Source organism: Trachemys scripta, chromosome 2 (genome assembly GCF_013100865.1).
Source record: "Trachemys scripta elegans isolate TJP31775 chromosome 2, CAS_Tse_1.0, whole genome shotgun sequence".
Taxonomy (NCBI): Eukaryota; Metazoa; Chordata; order Testudines; family Emydidae; genus Trachemys; species Trachemys scripta.
This window is the reverse complement of record NC_048299.1, coordinates 513,320-533,636: the sequence shown is the minus strand read 5'-3', so window position 1 is coordinate 533,636 and position 20,317 is coordinate 513,320. Positions and strand designations below refer to the sequence as shown.

The following is a 20,317-nucleotide window of genomic DNA, read 5'->3' as shown; positions in this document are numbered from 1 at the left end:
CACTCTCAGAGATGTTCCAATAAGCTTCTTTCTCAGACCAGACTCCTTCCTAGTCTGGGCCCAATCCTTTCCCTGGTATAGTCCTTGTTAGTTCCAGCAGACATCTTAGGTGGTAAGCAGGGCTTTCTCATGACTGGCCTGCTTTGTCCTGTTCCACCCCCTTTTATAGCTTTTGTACAAGGCAGGAATCTTTTGTCTGTCTGGGTCCCCACCCCTCCTAAATGGAAAGGTAACAGATTTAAGATGGATTCCAGTATCATGTGCTATGGCCACATGTCCTGTGAGACCCCAGCCTCCATTCTTCTTGGGTTGACCCACACGTACACAGGAATTTTTGCAAGTAAACAAAGCCATTTACAGTTCATTGATTCTGAAGCACCCTTAATGGCTTCCACTTAATATGTTTACATCAGTAATACAAATTTATATCTTATTCTCCTAACTCTAGACATAGATATAATACATGCAAACAAATAGGATGAACACACTCATTACATTATAAGCTTTGTAATGATATCTTACAAGAGACCTTTTGCATAAAGCATATTCCAGTTACATCATATTCACACTTATAAGCATATTTACATAAAACATATTGAGTGCAACATTACACCATGCATAAAGAAATCCTACAAAAACTTACTGAATAATTATAACTATAATGAGACTCACAGCCTCAAAGGTATTCTAGGGTCCGATGGCCCTCTCACCAACTGATCATCAGTAGAGGGATAGTTCCTGCTTGGATTTTTCCCGTGGGTATTTGCACTTTTACTTAACCTGGGAACCCTTTATATATTGCAATTCTAACTGCACCTAACACCTTATGTGTATGTATGAAGGTGTCAGTCCTCTTTCCATTATCTGTACTTCACACCTCATAAATATTGGGGTCCCCATTTTTCATAGGTTGTTTGTAGTTCCTCTCATTCTGTATTAGCATCTATGCAGGACATGTACCCTGTGGTCAAGAGAGACATTCAAAGATGTTACAATCATGTCTCTCATAGTCTCGGACAATACATTGCGATCTATTACAATCACCTATTGGTACATCTTTACAGTAATCTTGGGACTATAGGGTTATTCGTTGGTTAACCACTCATGTCAAGCATTCTTAAGTGTATGGCCTAGTATGGTTAAGATGAAATCTTACAAGTCTCAGCCGGTAGGCCAAGCATTTCAGTCATGCGTAATTTATAACCCTAGTACACATTCATTACTTGTAAATATTTATCAGTCGTATACTTCTGTAATCCTACCATTTAAATCTATTTAGCATACATTGATTGTATATGAAATAGCATATAAATTGACCATAACATCACATAGCACAATCATAAATGGATGAGAAAATTAACTAATTGTCTACATAAATGATATCTGAGTTAATGTGTCTTAAAATTCAGCATAAAACTATGTAAAGTTTTCAAATTCTATAACTACAAGTGCTGACATATGATTAAATATAAATAGAATTTATTTTCATAGCATCATTCATAATTAATGGAAATTATCACATGACATTTCACAGCAAATCAGAAGCGAAACTGGAAAATATAGGAGAAGTACATTACATAATTATAGGTAGGCTATATCTATAGGTAGATGTGGTAGGACTGTGAATATTTTTAAAGCATTTAGTCACAAATAGTTTAGTGAATAGAAGTGCTGATTTGAATTTGGAAAAGTATTTGCAAACCTTGAAGGTTTCATGAATTTTCAGAGTATTGGTTGGAAAATCCACATCATGCATCATTCATTATTCTCTTGTTTACAAAATTTTAATCCAGAAGACTAAAAAAATACCATGTGACTTAGGTGGCCAGTCATAATTACAAATACTGACTATAGTCAGAATGAACTGCTTGTGAACAACCAACTGTTCATCCAAACTGATCAGTGAATACTTATGAATGGTTATTTTTATGAACAGATTCTGATTTCCATAAATGATTCCTGAACAGAAGTAACGTCTACATTTACAACCATATTGACAACAATATTAGTCACAATTAATACATTATATCGACCCAAGCTTATTCCAACTCGTAGTTCAGAAGAGATCAAATAACTGTAGCTGGAATTTTTAACTGTAGCTGGAACCAGCACACAACGTTAATAAAGAACAAAAGCTAATAGCTTCATTTACACATGCTTTGTATGCACCTGCTGTAGGGTATGAAAGTATACACCTGACTAAGAAGCTGATACAAATATAAACTTCAATGCAGAAAAAATTAGGAGGTTAAATTGTTACAAATCACTGAAACTCCATTTATAACTATTGAAAAACTGGCAAAGTGACAAGAGAAGGGGAAATTATCGTAAGTCAATCGTTATCCAAACCAGCATTTGATTTTTGAAAATGTCTGTGTGAATTCTAATAAAATGGCTTCTATTATAGAAACATCATCAGCTTGTTCCCTGAGTTTACGTAAGTCTTCCTGGTAGCTGTTATTTATTTTCTCTAAATCTTTTTCCAGTTTTTGTCCTAGGGCCTCCTTCTGTTGGGTCTTTTGTTTCAAAGTGATTTCATCATCTGAGCCTTCCTTCTTTAGCTCCTTATCTATATTTTTACAGTCCTCATCATGCTCTCTTTCTTTTCTTTCCATCTCTTCCTTACAGTTTTCTCTGAGTATCTTGATTTTTTCTTGAAGTTTCATGTGAGCATATTTATACATGTTATTAGTATAATGTGAGCCTCCATTCTGTTGCACCATCTCATCAGTCATTTCAATCAACTCTGAAATCTGGGCTTCCTGCTCCTGTCCTTCTGCTTTGTTGTTGAAAGCGCAGCATCGATTTCCGCACTTTTCCATCAACTTCTGAAGATCTTTGTCACTGGAATCTTTTAAATAATCCTGTAAAGTATAACCACCTAAGTCATCTTTTCTGGTGAACAAGAAGACCATGTACTTCATAGCTTTTTCCCCAAAAATTTCTTGTATTCTTTTAATTGTATTTTTCTCTTCTTCAGTGAAACGACCCAACTGCATCACCAGAACTATAGCATGGGGTCCTGGGGAGGAGACTACAACACAACGCCCTATTTCTTTCATAGTTCCTTTTAAAGGAATTTTTGTGTCAAAAAGACCAGGAGTATCAATGACTGCAATGTCCCTGCCATTCCAATCTCTTTTCCTGACAGTACATGTCCCCGTTACAGATTTTGCTGAGATTTTAGACTCAAACAGATTCGCACCAAGGATGGAGTTTCCTGTTGCACTTTTCCCAGCTCCAGTTTTACCAACAAGAACAATCCTTAGTTCAGGTTTCTCAGTGTACAGTCTGGCAGCTCTTAGGCCTGGAAGAAGAAGTTTGACAATGTCATGGTAAACATAATAAAGTAACAATGCGTAAGTTTGGGGGATTTCCCTTTCTGTGATTATAACTGTTGTAAGGCTTTAGTTAACTGGCACGGAAACATTTTGCATGTTGGACCGGAGTAGCAAAGTGGGTGGTTAGCACTGACAGCCTGTCACCTTTGGAGGCCTCGGCTCAGATTTGAGTGAGTTCTAAGAACCCAGCAGGCTTTGGGCTGGAGGGGGCCAGCGCCGGGATCAGGTGTTTCTGGGAGGGATGCTGGTCTGGATCCTTATGGTCTGTTTTGGAATCACTGCTCACGGTGTGGTGTTGCCACCAGGTCTCATTAGCTCCCTGTCCAGCCTCTACCACACGCAGAGAGGAGCAGGGGTCACCAGGAGCCAGTCCAGCAATGTGGGAGCAGCAGAAAGAGCCCGGGGCATGCTAGAGAATGGGCTCCCTGTTTAGCGGAAAATGCCCAAGGAGTTTAACTTGGACCCGACTTCCAGAGAAGTGGAGCACTCCCAGCTCCCCCTGACTTCAGCTGGGGTTTTGGGTGCTCAGCACCTCTACAAATCAGCACCTTTGTTTTATTTTTCTGGGTGATGAGATAAAAAGAGAAAGGAAAGAGACTAGGGAGAGAGAGAACGGAATACAAAAAAGAGGAAAAGGGGAATGGGACAAATAATTGGGACAGACGGATGAAAGGGAAAAAGAGTGGAGCCAGGGGAGCAGGAGAAGGAAAACAGGAGTGAGGAGGGAAAACAGTGAAAGAAAAGAGGGGAGGAGAGGAAGAAAACAGCTCTTGTCACTCTCAGTTAGGGGAGCTGATGAACACATCCGGGAGAATAAATGCAGTAGAGCTGCATTGCCCGGCTTTAGAGCCACATCCCACCTTCTCCGTGGCATGGAGCCCTTAGGACCTCCCCGGGGAGCCGGTCTGCACAGCAGCAGAGCAGCAATGGGATCCCAGAGAGGAGCCCTCTCTCGGCAATGACTACAGCATCCCCTTGGTGCTTCCCCTCGCATGGAGTCTGCCTGGCGCTCAGCTGGGGGAGTTACACCAGGGGAAATGGTGCCTTCCCGACTGTTCCAGCCAGTGAGGCCGTTCATCAGCTGGGTAACAGCCCGGGACACTGAATGGACGAGCAGCCCAGGGAAAGCCGCTCTGGCTGACCGGTGATAAGTGGAGCTGCCAGCTGGGGAGGGTGGGTCTGTCAGGGTGAAGAACAGCCACCAAGGGCAACTGGCCTGGGAGGAGGAGAAAATGGTCCTTTGTGATTTCATTAACACTCCCCTTCCGGGTCCCCTCTCCCTGTGGTGTTGGGCTGCACCGGGTCAGCAGTAACTGCCCTGGCCCTGCATGGGGGAGAAATGGGGGTAGGATCGGTGGAAGGCTCATTGGAGGAAGGGAGCTAAGATACAGGAGAGCAGCTGGTCTGCCCACAAGTGACCCCTCACTCTTGATCAGGGAGGAGCTGCAGAGTCCCAGCGAACCTGTGTCCACATCGGCCTGACTGTCCTCAGACCAGTAAGATTGGTGCAGGGATGGGGTATGCCAGAGTCCATCATTCCTACCATGCCAGGAAGCCGAGATTGTCTGTGGAGCTGGCAGTGCAGCCTGGGAAATGTTGGCTGTTTTCAAAATCAGAAGAAATGCAGGGACGGGATACAGGGAATTAGGAAAACACTGAGAAAACTGGAAAAGAATTATTTAAAATTTGGGGTTTTTTTAAAGGCAGTTGTGGGACTGACTGTAACCCTCGAAGGCGTAGGATTGAAGGAGAGCCAGGACTGAAATACCAGGGTCTATTGCAGGTCAGGACTCAGGTGCATTGGCAGAGATATGAGGAGGCAGCTGAACACACACCAGCAGTATCAAACCTTTATCTACACATGCAAAGACATTTCAAACAGTCTCATATCTAAACTGGAAATATGTTTTTTTAACCCAAACACCAAAGTCCCAGCTGTGCTGTCAGAAGTAGAGCTGGTCAGAAAATGTTTTTTTTTTGGACAGAAAATGTCAAATGTTCATAAAAAACAAAAGAGCATTCAGCCTAAATCCATTGGCCAAAAGACAACAGCTTTTTGGTTTTCTGATGAAAAGTCCAAATTTGCCATGGACTTCTCATGAAAAGTTTTGTTTTGTAGAAAACCCAATTTTTTCATCAAGAACCCAGTTTTGATGGAAACTTTTCAATCAATCCTAGTTAGAATCCCACAGCACCCAGCCAGGTGACTTAGCAACTTCTCTTGTTTTTAAAGCAATTGCATCTACCCTTGCTGCTGAACAAAGAGGCCAGCCAGGGGGTTGGACTAGATGACCTCCTGAGGTCTCTTCCAACCCTGATATTCTATGATTCTATGATTCAAATGAGTTCTCCCCCATCATAGACACACCCATGGACACAGTGTTGTTGTAGCCATGTCAGTCCCAGGATATCAGAGACACAAAGTGGATGAGGAAATGTCTTTTATTGGAGCAGGTGATGTTGTTATTTTTATTGGACCAGCTGTAACACACACAGTACATTTCCCAGACCTGAGTAAGGGCTCTGTGTGGCTCAAAAGCAGGTATCTGTCACCAACAGAAACCGGTCCAATAAAAGCTATCACCTCCCCCACCTTGTCTCACTAATAGACATTGGCTGGTGTTGGGTTACCATCCGCTTTAGCATTGCATGCAGGGGTAATGCATTAACTACTTAACATGCCCTGATTGAGGGGGTCACCTAAACTGAACCTCACTTGCTAAGCAGGGGTACAGATGCCAAATCCCAGTGAAGAGTGGGGGGGAGAGGGAGGTGTTCGTACCTGATGGAGTGAGTTTTGCCTGAAGAGTCCTAGGGTACGTCTATATTTACCTCCGGGTCCGGCGGTAAGCAATCGATCTTCTGGGATCAATTTATCGCGTCTTGTCTAGACGCGATAAATCGATCCCGGATCGATCCCAGAAGTGCTTGCCGTCAACGCCGGTACTCCTGCTCCATGAGGCATCGACGGGGGAGCCTGCCTGCCACATCTGGACCCGCGGTAAGTTCGAACTAAGGTACTTCGACTTCAGCTACGTTATTAACGTAGCTGAAGTTGCGTATCTTAATTCGAAGTGGGGGGTTAGTGTGGACCAGGCACTAGACACCATTTGACCCTCCCCTGTGCAGTGTTTAAAGACAGAGCTGATTGGATTCAGCTGAGAGTGCTTGTTTCTGTTCAGTGGTTACTAGAGCTGACATCACTGAAGAGCAGGTCTAGGAACTCAGCGTTAGGTCTGGTCTGGGGGCAGTGTTGCAGTAAAAGACAATGAAGCAGCCCAGTAACAGAGAGGTTCCCCACTACCTGCTGAAATCACTACGAGCTGGGCTAAGTAGGGGGAGTCTCAGAACGTGGCATCGCAGAAGTGGCAGTGAGCCACAAGCAGCAGCAGAGATAAGCGGTGGCAGCAATGGAGGCATTGCTCAACACCTCCCTCCTATTTCAGGGCAGGGAGGTGGGCCCAGGCAAATGCACCTCTGAGCTCTGCATCTTCGTGACCAAGGACAACCAACTTTGAGTGGGGTGCAGGAGGGGGAAAGGGGAGTGGCATGTAAAAGGGACAGTTATTTACTAACACAGCTGCTACTCTGAAACCAGTTATTTGTTGGACTTTCACATTGCAAGGTGGGAAACTGAGGCAAAGGACACTGCCCACTGTACTGGGGGTGAGTATTCGCTTATGGTTTCATGCTTTTAAATCATGATTGTGGTGTTTTCCCAAGTGAATGCTCGGTTCCTTTTTAATAAAAAATGTCTTTTGCTATACACAGACTCAGTGCTTGCTAGAGGGGAAGTATTGCCTCTTAGAGGTGCCCAGATCTTTAGTTTTCCCAGCTTGCTGGGTTGGGGTTGTTCTGGTTCTGTTTTGTTGTCGTTGTTGTTGTTGTTAAGTGTCAGGGGTTGAGAGGCTGTGATATGCACCAAGCATGCCTGTTCTCAGCTCTCCTCTAATAGGGGCAGGACTTCTTCACATGCCTGCTCATGGGGGGTGGGGAGAGAGGCTCACACACCTTCAGGGGGCAAGGTCCCCCAGGATCCTGGATCACATGGGGGAAAGGGAGAAGGGCTCAGACCCCCTTAGAGAGACAGGGCTCCCCATATCCCAGTACACCCACACAGGGGCTCAGACCCCCTCCAAGGGACAGACAACCCAGATTCTGGCATGCATGTGGGGGGCAGGGAGAAGGGCTCAGACTCTCCCAGAAATTCAAGGTCCCTCCACATTCTGGCTCCCACAGGAAGAGGGCCAGTGTGAAGGGTGGAGATACCCCAAGAAGGGAAGCCCACCCCAGATCCAAGCTCATATGAGGGGAGCAGGAGGAGTCAGACCTTCATAGAGAGGTAGAGGCTCTCCAGATCCCAACACACACAAGAGGGCAGGGAAATGGGTGCAGACACCACCAGAGAGGCGAGGCCCCTAGATCCAAACTTCCCTCGGGAGGGAAAAGGAGGTCAGACTTTCTGACCTCAGCTAGTATTTTTCATAATGACATGTTGGATTAGATCAGCGGTTCTCAAACTGTGGGTTGGGACCCCAAAGTAAGTCACAACTCCATTTTAATAGGGTTACCAAGCCTGGCATTAGATTTGCTGAGACCCAGGGACAAAGATAAAACCTGAGCCCCACCACTAAGGTTCAAAGGGCCCCACCACCCAGGGCTGTATAAGTAGGGGCATTTCCAGCAGATCGAGGAACGTGATCGTTCCCCTCTATTCAACATTGGTGAGGCCTCATCTGGAGTATTGTGTCCAGTTTTGGGCCCACACAACAAGAAGGATGTGGAAAAATTGGAAAGAGTCCAGTTGAAGGCAACAAAAATGATTAGGGGTCTGGAGCACATAAGTTATGAGGAGAGGCTGAGGGAACTGGGATTATTTTGTCTGCAGAAGAGAAGAATGAGGGGGGATTTGATAGCTGCTTTTAACTACCCGAAGGGGGGTTCCAAAGAGGATGGATCGAGACTGTTGTCAGTGGTGGCAGATGACAGAACAAGGAATAATGGTCTCAAGTTGCAGTGGGGGAGGTTTAGGTTGGATATTAGAACATAAGAATGGCCATACTGGGTCATACCAAAGGTCCATCCAGCCCAGTATCCTGTCTACCGACAGTGGCCAATGCCAGGTGCCCTGGAGTGAGTGAACCTAACAGGTAATGATCGAGTGATCTCTGTCCTGCCATCCATCTCCACCCTCTGACAAACAGAGGCTAGGGACACCATTCCTTACCCATCCTGGCTAATAGCCATTAATGGACTTAACCTCCATGAATTTATCCAGTTCTCTTTTAAACCCTGTTATAGTCCTAGCCTTCACAGCCGGAGTTCCACAAGTTGACTGTGCACTGTGTGAAGAAGAACTTATTTTTATTTGTTTTAAACCTGCTGCCCATTAATTTCATTTGGTGGCCCCTAGTTCTTATATTATGGAAACAAGTAAATAACTTTTCCTTATTCACTTTCTCCACACCACTCATAATTTTATAAACCTCTATCATATCCCCCCTTAGTCTCCTCTTTTCCAAGCTAAAAAGTCCTAGCCTTTTTAATCTCTCCTCATATAGGACCCGTTCCAAACTCCTAATCATTTTAGTTGCCCTTCTCTGAACCTTTCTAATGCCAGTATATCCTTTTTGAGATGAGGAGACCACATTTGTTCCCAGTATTCAAGATGTGGGCGCACCATGGATTTGTATAAGGGCAATAAGATATTCTTGTTCTTATTCTCTATCCCTTTTTTAATGATTCCTAACATCCTGTTTGCTTTTTTTAACTGCAGTTGCACACTGCATGGACGTCTTCAGAGAACAATCCACGATGACTCCAAGATCTTTTTCCTGATTAGATGTAGCTAAATTAGCCCCCATCATATAGTTGGGGTTATTTTTTCCAATGTGCATTACTTTACATTTATCCACATTACATTTCATTTGCCATTTTGTTGCCCAGTCATTTAGTTTTGTGAGATCTTTTTGAAATTCTTTGCAGTCTGCTTTGATCTTAACTATCTTGAGCAGTTTAGTATCATCTGCAAACTTCGCCACCTCACTGTTTACCCGTTCTTCCAAATCATTTATGAGTAAGTTGACTAGGATTGGCCCTAGGACTGACCCTTGGGGAACACGACTAGTTACCCCTCTCCATTCTGAGAATTTACCATTAATTCCAACCCTTTGTTCCCTGTCTTTTAACCAGTTCTCAATCCATGAAAGGATCTTCCCTCTTATCCCATGGCAACTTAATTTACGTAAGAGCCTTTGGTGAGGGACCTTGTTAAAGGCTTTCTGGAAATCTAATGACACTATGTCCACTGGATCTCCCTTATCCACATGTTTGTTGACCCCTTCAAAGAACTCTAATAGATTAGTAAGACATGATTTCCCTTTACAAAAACAATGTTGACTTTTGCCCAACAATTGATGTTCTTCTATGTGCCTCACAATTTTGTTCTTTACTATTGTTTCAACTAATTTGCCTGGTACAGGTGGTAGACTTAATTGTCCGTAATTTCAGGGATCACCTCTAGAGCCCTTTTTAAATATTGGTGTTACATTAGCTATGTTCCAGTCATTGGGTACATAAGCGGATTTAAAGGACAGGTTACAAACCCTAGTTAATAGTTTCACAATTTCACATTTGAGTTCTTTCAGAACTCTTGGGTGAATGCCATCTGGTCCCAGTGACTTGTTACAGTTAAGTTTATCAATTAGTTCCACTTTCCAATTAGGAATCACTATTTCACTCGGAGGGTGGTGAAGCACTGGAATGGGTTACCTAGTGAGGTGATGGAATCTCCTTCCTTAGAGGTTTTTAAGGTCAGGCTTGACAAAGCCCTGGCTGGGATGATTTAGTTGGGATTAGATCCTGCTTTGAGCAGGGGGTTGGACTAGATACCTCCTGAGGTCCCTTCCAACCCTGATATTCTATGAATTTGGAAAGCAAAATCCCAAGGGCTTCATCCCCCAGTGGCGGGGCTCAGGTTACAGCCCTCTGCCCCCTCTCCCAGGGTGATGGGACTCAGGCTTTGCTCCCCTCCCGCATCCAGAGCAGCGGGGCTCAGGCGGGCTCAGGCTTTGGGCCCCCCCTCTCTGGGGTGTGTAGTAATTTCTGTTGTTGCCAGAAGAGGGTCACGGTGCAATGAAGTTTGAGAACCCCTGGATTAGATCAATTCATGGTGCTGCTGTAGAGACCCTGGAAGGAGAAAGGGCAATGGAGCCAGCTTTCCTGTCTCCCCACCTTTTGGGCAAGATCAGGCCCCATCTCACAAAACTGTCTGTCTCTGAAGAAGGAATGGATTCCACGAGCCCCATCGCCCTTGTGAAGCAGAGCCAGAGTGAGGGGGAGCAGTAGCCCCAGAAGGAAAATGCTCTCTTGGATCATGAACTATTTTCTTTAATATTAGCTTCTGTATGCTCAATATTTCACTTCTCCCTCATTTTCTATCCCCAGGGGCAATTCTACCACTGTCATTCCACAACCTGGCCCTCATTTTCATCTCCTTTCTAGCCTCCTCCCCATTGCTGCTGATGCTGTTGTCTCCTGAAAGGTTTTTCCTCTTGAACATTTCAACGTCACTTCAACTCGTGCCCTTTCCGAGCAGCTGTCTCTGCACAACCTGTTGCCTTAGATTAGGTGTAGGCTACACAAAAAGCACTAGTGAAGTCAGTACAAACTAAAATTTCATACAATGACTTGTATATACTGCTCTATATACTATACACTGAAATGTAAGTACAATATTTATATTCCAATTGATTTATTTTATAATTATATGGTAAAAATGAGAACGTCAGCAAATTTTTCAGTAACAGTGCGCTGTGACACTTCTGTATGTTTATTTCTGATTTTGTAAGCAAATAGTTTTTAAGTGAGGGGAAACTTGGGAATAGGCAAGACAAATCAGGCACCTGAAATATGTACAGTGATTTGGAAAGATTAATATCCACTGATCTAAATTAGCTGTTACTCAAAGAGACTTCGCAGTCATTGTGGATAGTTCTCTGAAAACATCCACTCAATGTGCATCGGCAGTCAAAAAAACTAACAATGTTAGGAACCATTAAGAAAGGGATAGATAATAAAACAGTAAATATCATAGAGACACTATATAAATCCATTGCACATCCACACCTTGAATACTGCATACAGATTGGTCACCCATTTCAAAAAAGATATACTGGAACTGGAAAAAATACAGAGAAGGGCAACAAAAATGATTAGGGGTATGGAACAGCTTTGGTATGCGGAGAGATTAAAAAGACTGGCACTTTTCTCCTTGGAAAAGAGACGACTAAGGGGGTATAGGATAGAGGTCTAAAAAATCATGAATGATGTGGAGAAAGTGAATAAGGAAGTAAGTGTTATTCACTTCTTCACATAATGCAAGAACCAGGGATCACCTGGTTAAATAATAGGCAACCAGTTTAAAACAAACAAAAAGAAGTTCTTCTTCACAGAATGAACAGTTAACCTGTCGAAATCATTGCCAAAACTATAACTGGGTTCCAAATACAATTAGATAAGTTCATGGAGGATAGGTCCATCAATGGCTATTAGCCAAGATGATCAAGGATGCAACCCCATGCTCTGAGTGTCCCTAACCTCTGTTTGCCAGAAGCTGGGAATGGGCAACAGGGGATGGATCACTTGATGATTCCCTGTTCTGTTCATTCTGTCTGGGGCACCTGGCATTGGCCACTGCTGGTAGAAAGGATACTGTGCTAGATGGACCTTTGGTCTGACCCAGTATGGTCATTCTTAGGTTGATCCACTCTGATCTGTGTCTGGGGTATCGATCACCTAAGCAAGTGTTTCTCAATCTTTTTGATACCAGGAAGCGGCTTGCTGCCTTCCTAAACTGTGTCAAGGAAATCTCAGGGACCAGCAAGGAGGCTGCCATAGACTGGCACCTGTCCATGGACTGGGCATTGAGAAACATTGACCTAACCCATCTAGTCCGGGCATAGGAACCAGGTTGGGTGTTTAAGTGGATGCTAAGATTTATTTGTAATTTTATTCCTAGTTTGAATCAAAGCTGATTCTGCATTAGACACCCAGGATATTTTAGATTAATTCCCATGATAAGGATTCTCTTACCTGATCCAGTAGCTCCAGGCACTAGAGGACTTTAATTGAGGGAAAAAATAGGCAGATTTATTTATGTTTACCTCTCTTTAGGGTTGAGATGCAACTCTCCTCACTTGGGTCACTCACAGTCCCATCCGCACACACAGCCGACACTCTGAATCTGTAGGTCGTCTCAGGCCTCAGTTCAGCAATGTTACAAGAGCCAGTTCTGTCTCCTGTCCTTCGTTCCAGCCATTTGTCTTTCTGCTCATATATTTCACCTCCAGCCTCCTCTTTATATTCTATCTTATACTCCCTTATACCAACTCCAGCTTCAATGACACTTGGACTCTCCCAGGTGAGGGTGATGGAAAATAATTCTACAGTGGCCATTGCCAGGTTCCCAGGCGGGCTAGTAGGGGGAAGAGTTTTCACAGGATCACTCACGTCGCTGCTCTCGCTGAGCCCTGGTTCGCTCACTGCAGTGTATCGGAACTGGTACTCGGTGTTTGCACGTAGCCCTGTTACTGTGAATGTCTCTTGTGTGTTATTTACATCCACAGCTGTCCAGTTCTCCTGCCCTACAATTCTGTACTCTGCCCGATAGCCGGATATCGCAGCCCTTCCAGAGTCTGATGGGTTAAATGTGAGCTGCGCACAATTGTGTCTGATTCCATCAATCAGAGGAGGGAGAGGTTTTGATGGAGGCTCAAAGTTGGTGCTGACCAGCTCTCCATCTGCATACAGGTAAATGGAAGCTCCTGGATGCTCCTCATCTGGAACAGAGGCCACAATGAACCGGGTCTTTTCTTGAGATTTATTGACATTGGTAAAGTCTAAGAAGGACTTTGCGAATTTTCGTGCTTTTCTTTTTATCTCTTCATCCTCAAACCACTGTTTGGAGTTTGATTTCTCATCAGGAGAACTGGTTGAGGCTGAATCATGAATTTTCTCCAGAAACTCTCTTCGAAGCCAAAAGGTCAAATCTGATAAATATGGTTCTTTGTTGTGTATTGAAGTGAGTGTGAAAGACACAATAAAATCATGCTCAGGGCTGAGTACTATTTTTTCTAGTTCACTCTTGGAGGATACGACTTCCACATTCTGTAGCCTAGTAAGGTAGGAATCCACTAAGTTCATCTCTTGCTCCTTGGTATCCAGAAATTCATTGAGTCTCTGTGTATTGAACGGTGATTGTTTTTTGCTTATTAAAATGTCCACCAGGGCCCCTTCCTCTGCTTCACCTCCACGGATAGCAGGTAAGATTCTTGCTAGTTGTTTCTGGAATGTCTGTCTGTGTTGCTGACACAGAACTTTGAATTGCTGGATTTTCTGTTTGATTTCGGGGAAGGTTGTGGCAATTGGATTTTTCATCATGTCATTGCATCGCATGTCCAGTTCGGTCAGTTGCTCCAAGACTGTTTGAGCATCAAAGATCAGTGTTATGCTGATCTCACACACCAGCTTAGCAGCTCTGGAATCCAGCAGCTGCAATGGGTACAGCCAGACTCTCACCGGTACGGCCTTCTCCCCATTGTCACCCAGCAGCTTGGGGAGGGTGGAATAAATTTCCATGGCATCTTGGTAAGTAACTGGATTGTTCTCAAGAGCAAAATCACCATAGAACGTGCAACTGAAGTTTTCAGTCTTTGATGCTTTTTTGTACTCCATTTTCACAGGCCCCTCTCCTCCTCCTGAAATCTTTGGTAATTTTTCTATCATAAGTTTCATGTTTCCCTGTATCTCTACTACACTCTCAGTTGAAGAAACTTCCCTGTCAAACACAAAGAAAGCCTGAGCCCCATACAGTATAGCTGTGACCACATGGGTTGCTTTCTTTTGGTCATATACAGCAGGATAAGAGACATTCTGGCGCTCTGAATGGCTTATGGCCAGCTGCTCAAACCTGGTTGTTGTTGAATATTGCAAAGTAACTCGGGCTTGATTTTTGGAGTTCTTGGTATCATTTAAAAATGCTGCTGATCCATTCACTTCTACCAGGCCCCCCAGGAAACTGGCCTTCAGGGATCCTGAGAGACTGAGAGCAGAGGCCTTAGCTTCCATGGTGTCAGATGCAATGATTTGAAATTCAGTCTTGTGCTGCATCGTTGTCCCCACTTGTTTGCTAAGGGTATCGGTGTTCCATAAAGTGATACCTGGGAAATTCCACACAAACACTCAGTTAGTGACAGATTAAATTGAATGAGAAGGATTTCATATCACATTCATTGACTCATATCAAAGTAACATGCTACCAGTGAGAGGTGTAGAATGACAGTGCTCTGTTGGAAGGTCTGTCTGTCTGCCTTAGGCTTTTATTTGGCATCTATTTCATGTCTAAGGGCCAATAACACCTATCAATAACATATTAGGGTTATAATGAGTTGGGGTGCTGAGTATAACAGTAGTTAGCACATGAAGAATTCAAACACCATCTGAAGCAATTTAAAAGGAGAGATTTTATTTCACATAGTCTATAGTATATGGCATGAAAATATTGTAGTGTTTTATATTTACTGTATCATCCTTTAAAAACCAACAGAGCTCTATGATTTAAATGTCAAACCACTACTTCAGCAAATGAAAAAAGAACTGGAGTTGTGGGGGAAGTATGTAATTTCTTGGCGGAGGAGAATAGCCACAGTCCAAACTAATATTCTGCCAAGGATATTTTTCTTATTTCAAAATCTTTCTGTGATTATCCCAGATAAAATCCAAGCAGAAATACAGAGGATGTTGTTAGAATTTATATGGAATAAGAAAAGACCAAAAGTGAGACCAAATACATTATACAGACCTATTAACCAGAGTGGACTAACTGTTTGAAATATTCTGTGGTACTGTCAAATCAGCCAGCTCAAAGTTGTAGTGGACTGGGAGCCCTTTAACCTAGCCAAACACGGTGTCTTTACTGAACAAGAAAATTGTGGCACTGTACACATCATTGGGCTACCACGAATTAATAAATAAATCACACCTGCCAGAAATGTTCATGCATCCTTAGCAAAGGCTACTCCATGGGTCTGGAATAGAACTAGAGATAGGATCAGTTCTCACCAATGATACCCAATGCAAATAATCCCAATCTTAACCCAAATCAAGAACCAGAGAGCTTCAAAGTTGGGGAAAGCAATGGAATACACACAGTTGGCCAGTTATTCAATAAAGAAATGTTCTAATTTATTTAGAGATTAAAACTAACTTTAACTGGCCCACTGGCCCCTGGTACCAGTACTTTCAAGTCAGGCATTATGTTTCTCAACTTTCTAGAAAACCTGTTTGTTACAGAAAGCCAACTTTAATAGAAGTGACAGCATCTGGTCAGTTAAGAAACAAAAACATTATAACTAATTTATCAATCTTTGCAGACATCTTTCCTGATAAAAATAAAAGTGTCCCTATATGACACACAGGGAAAAGAATATGGATAGACAAATTACCCCAAAGGAATGGGGTTTGATCTGGAAAAGAGAATGAGAAACCGCAGTCGGTAGCACAACAAAAGAGAAAAAATTAAGATACTGTTTCACTGGTACCTCACACCAGTCAGGTTAAAAAATATAGAGACACTAAATGGGGATAAATGTTGGAGAAATTGTGGTAAAAGATTTCTATGCATGTATGGTGGATATGTCCAGTCATCAGAGTATTGGGATGTAATCAGTAACCAAATATCACAAATTGTTGGATATTTATTACCAAATGATCCTCTGGTAATCCTCTTGGGACATCCTAGTAGAAATGGTCACACAGAAGGAAATTAATAATCTCTCATCTGCTAGTAGCTGCTCGGTTATTGGTAGCCTCTCATTGGAAAAAGAAAAATAACCCAACCATTGAGGAATAGCTCTAAAAATATGGGAGGTTGTGGTTATGAAAAAATTAACGCACCATGACATAGCCAGCAAAGTAGACAAAGGACAGGTAGATACTTAGATATTTGGTTACCTTTCATTCAGTACTCAGACAAAGTCCATTTACTTGCCCCCCTTCCCCCTCAAAAAAAGCATACGTGTCCAATTTTTTTGAATATTAACATTTGATAGATATCTGATCTGTCAAAGGAGTACCTAGAGATTTAACTCGATTTAATAAATCACTAGAAATGATGTAGATTTTGTAATGATGCTCATTCTGTAATGTGTAACTCCGTGTTAAACAGAAAGATGTGATGACTATATTCCTGCGAAATGTCTCTTTAAACAAAAGATAACTGTTGTAATGATTGTTTTGTTTCATTTCTGATATCTACATGGCAAGGATTTCTAAACTTGTTAAAACTTCCTAAATAAATAGTGTAAAAAGTAAAATGTTAGCCTACCAAAGAAACAAAAGTAGACATCCCTCCTCACCCCAAATGAATTTTTACAAAAATGTAAAAGAAAACATTTTTTCCCCTCAAGTAGGGCTTAAAGTTCCTATTTCACAAGATAAAACAACTGATGTGTCCACACCAAGCTATTGCTGCCACTAAACAGAAAGAACTATACCAACATACCTACTCTACATTTTAGCATTGCATTACTAGGATTATAGATCAATTGAAAAGTGAGCTATAGAAAACCACACTGATTCACCTGGTAAAATCCCAATATAGATAAATTTTATTCCATGCACAAAAATTATATTAAAATGAAAAAGACACTAAAGAATGTGCATGCAGATACAATGCTGAAACAATGACATGATTAACTCAGCTTCTATTATATGTATTATATTATATATAAACCTTTAAGCAAAACGATAAGCTATAATGAAATATTAAGCAGAAGTACTAGCTTCTCCATATCATACTTACGACTTTATAATGGAAGTGGGGTAGAATCTTAATTTTAGCACAACTGTAAATTTAGCTTGGGAAATTAGATTGGCCAGAAAATTGACACATTGACAGTAAAGGAGAATTTTTCTGAGGAAAATCTGTCAAACTACTTTTGATCTAGAGACCATAAAAAAATTACCTTGTTAGAATACTGGGTAATGAATTGTGTTAGTCAAATATATATAGTAAATCATGTTAGAGAAATGAATACAGTAGACACTTGTTTGTAGAACATATTGGTGCCGTTTTGCTATGTTGCTCCTAAGTGACTTTTGCTGTTATGGGGAGTGTCGCCTGACCAAAGGCAGCCTGCTTTTAAAACAGCTACAGTACATGCAAACAATCTAGAATTGTAACAATATGATGCATGTTTATTATTATTGCTACAGTTTTACATTAGTATACATACTGTACATTTTAAACATCTGCTCTGTTCTGCATTTGAAGCCTACTACCATATTGTATCAAGAATACAGTATTAATTGAGTTAACATTATAAAAGCATCAAGTTTTATTTTTATGTTTTCAGAACAAACTTCAACCATGACAACAGATGCAATCTCTTGCTCTTACTTGTAAACATTTTTGTACTCACAATTAACTATCATACTTTGTACACAGTGTAAGTCACCCTAGCTAAGGGTGTCTGCTAAGCAAATAAACAACAACACTGTAATAACCTAAATTAAAGTATTATTCCACATCAAAGTGTGTTCTATTTATATAGTGAGTATCGACTTGTAAGTTAAGAATGGATAAACTCACTCATATCAGGTGAAAGAACTCTGTTAATTCGGCTCTGCTTTTTCTCAGTAGCAATTTTGTTTTGACGATGGGATTCAATGGTCTAAAGAGACCTGTAGTCCCTATCACCAAATCCCTCTAGCTGTGAAAAGTGCCAAAGTGTGTTCAAAGTCTTCAACAGCTTTGAGTTTCTCAGAGGTGGAACTTCATCAAAATCATTGTCACTCTCTTGAAATATATCATAATCAAGAATGGGTTACCTAGGGAGGTGGTGGAATCTCCTTCCTTAGAGGTTTTTAAGGCCCGGCTTGACAAAGCCCTGGCTGGGATGATTTAGTTGGGATTGGTCCTGCTTTGAGCAGGGGGTTGGACTAGATGACCTCCTGAGGTCCCTTCCAACCCTGATATTCTATGATTTTAAGAGGATAATCATCAACACAAGCTCATTTCTCTGGCCTCGCAACAGCTGCAGCGTTCAGTAATTCCTCATGGGTTAGCTCTCCAAAGATGAGCAAATCCTCAGGCACAGCCACAGCAGCTACTAAGTCCCTTTTCCCACGTTGACTGGAAGTGGAACATCGTTCGGGGGTTGTCAAATTTTTACCAATATCCTCATCTTGCACACACTCCACTGGCACAACCAATTTGCCTTTCCGGAAAGAGTTGGAAATTGTTGCCAGATTTACATCTTGCCATACCTCAGGAACAAGATGAACTCGATCTAGCAAATTTACAGTTTTCAGGACTGTCTGAACATCTGTGTTGGGATCTGCATCAAGAACAACAATAATCCGGTTTGTGATTTTTGATTGGTAATGTCCTTTCCCCTTAATCCCACCTTGATCCATAGGTTGCATCAAAGATGTAGTGTTGGGGATAAGAATTTGAGCTGAATGTTAATGAGAAGCACTCCTTGGTGGGGGGGGAAGGGGTGAAGCACTTATCCAGTAAGAACCATATCTTATGGCTCTGCAAGCGAACCTGACAATCCCACTTTTTAAGCCAGTTGACAAAAATCTCACCTGTCATGCAGACATTTGCTGAACTGACATATTTGAGGGGAAGTTTACTGAACAGCTGGAATTTGTCATTCCCTTCCATGGGGAGTGGGTATAAGGCAGGGGAAGGCAATGCCTTCCCAAACTGCCAGGGTGGCCCCACCCACATTCCGCCTCCAGGCTCCCTCCCTCAGCGGAGATCACAGCTCCCAGCAGTCTCCAGGCTTCAGCCACGCTGACGCTGAGGAGGTTGGGGCTGGGCGCTGCCCACCCTCCCCATGCTCCCAGGTTGGGGAGGCAGGCTGGCCGCACGCCACTCACAAAGGGGGAGAAGGGTATGCCCCTATGGGCGGGGTGCTTGGGCAGGACCCCGGGGGGAAAGGGTGGGGCTGGTGGTTTGTCTCCCCCAGCCCTAGGTTCACCCACTGCCCATGCTCCCATCCATGTTGGTACAGACAGGCACACTTACCTTGTCCTTTGAAGCTGTCCCTCCTTCTAGCTTTTCATTTTTTCTACAGGTCGTCTGTCACAGAGCCCTTTCAGATAAAGTCCTGTTTCATCAGCATTGTTGACGTTAGCTGGGGAAAACTTTCCAAGCTACTGGTTTGTCTGCTGTTTTTCCACCATGCTCTTTTTGGTAAGTGACATTGAAGCACGTCTTCCACCTGCTAAACTAACCATCGTTTGCCTTAAAATCATTGAATCCAAGTGAAGCAGCAAGCTGAAGGGCTTTCTCCTTGATTGTGTGTCCATCAAGCAGTGCTCCCTGCAGACTCTTCTCCTTGAACCATATAAAGAGAGCCTGGTTGACATCAGGGGCTTTTCCTTCATGTCCACGCTTATGGCAGCTATCGAACTGTCCATCTTCATATTTAACCAAAAACTTATCCTTCTGTTTCCACATTCTGCATACAACTGACCTGTGGAACTCCCAGTTGACTGCAACTTGGTTTGAGTAACCCCCGGAGTTTGACAGTCTCAGATAATCTGAACTATTTTCTTTCAGTGCGAGACTTCTTGGCATTTTGTCGGTATTTGGCACAAAAAAGTGATGCAGGTAAATGGATGATGTGATGTCACAGTGTCACAAATGTTGCTTTTATGTGGTGGTTATGTTGCTGTTCCTGAGTGGACAATTCACAGTAGGGAAACTGTTCCCAGCAAAAATGTTGCTCGTAAGCAGCAGTTGCTCTTAAAAGGTATTGCTCCAAACAAGCACCAACTGCACTGTATATACTATTATAAGAAGATATGAAGGAATTGTTCCTTTTGTATAAAGAACAGGAGTACTTGTGGCACCTTAGAGACTAACAAATTTATTAGAGCATAAGCTTTCGTGGACTACAGCC

General features: G+C 42.6%; 1 protein-coding gene across 2 annotated transcripts in view; it reads right to left on the bottom strand.

The window, feature by feature from the left end:
- Window positions 1-467: 467 nt before the first annotated feature.
- Window positions 468-20,317, bottom strand: part of LOC117871856 — a 48,055-nt gene continuing 28,205 nt past the window's right edge. For both annotated transcript variants that reach the window (XM_034759611.1, XM_034759610.1), the window contains exons 3-4: window positions 12,506-14,560; window positions 468-3,307 (exon numbers count right to left, since the gene is read on the bottom strand). In XM_034759611.1, the coding sequence (XP_034615502.1) occupies window positions 2,340-3,307; window positions 12,506-14,560 (3,023 nt within the window). In that variant the 3' untranslated portion in view covers window positions 468-2,339. The remainder of the gene's footprint in view (window positions 3,308-12,505; window positions 14,561-20,317) is intronic.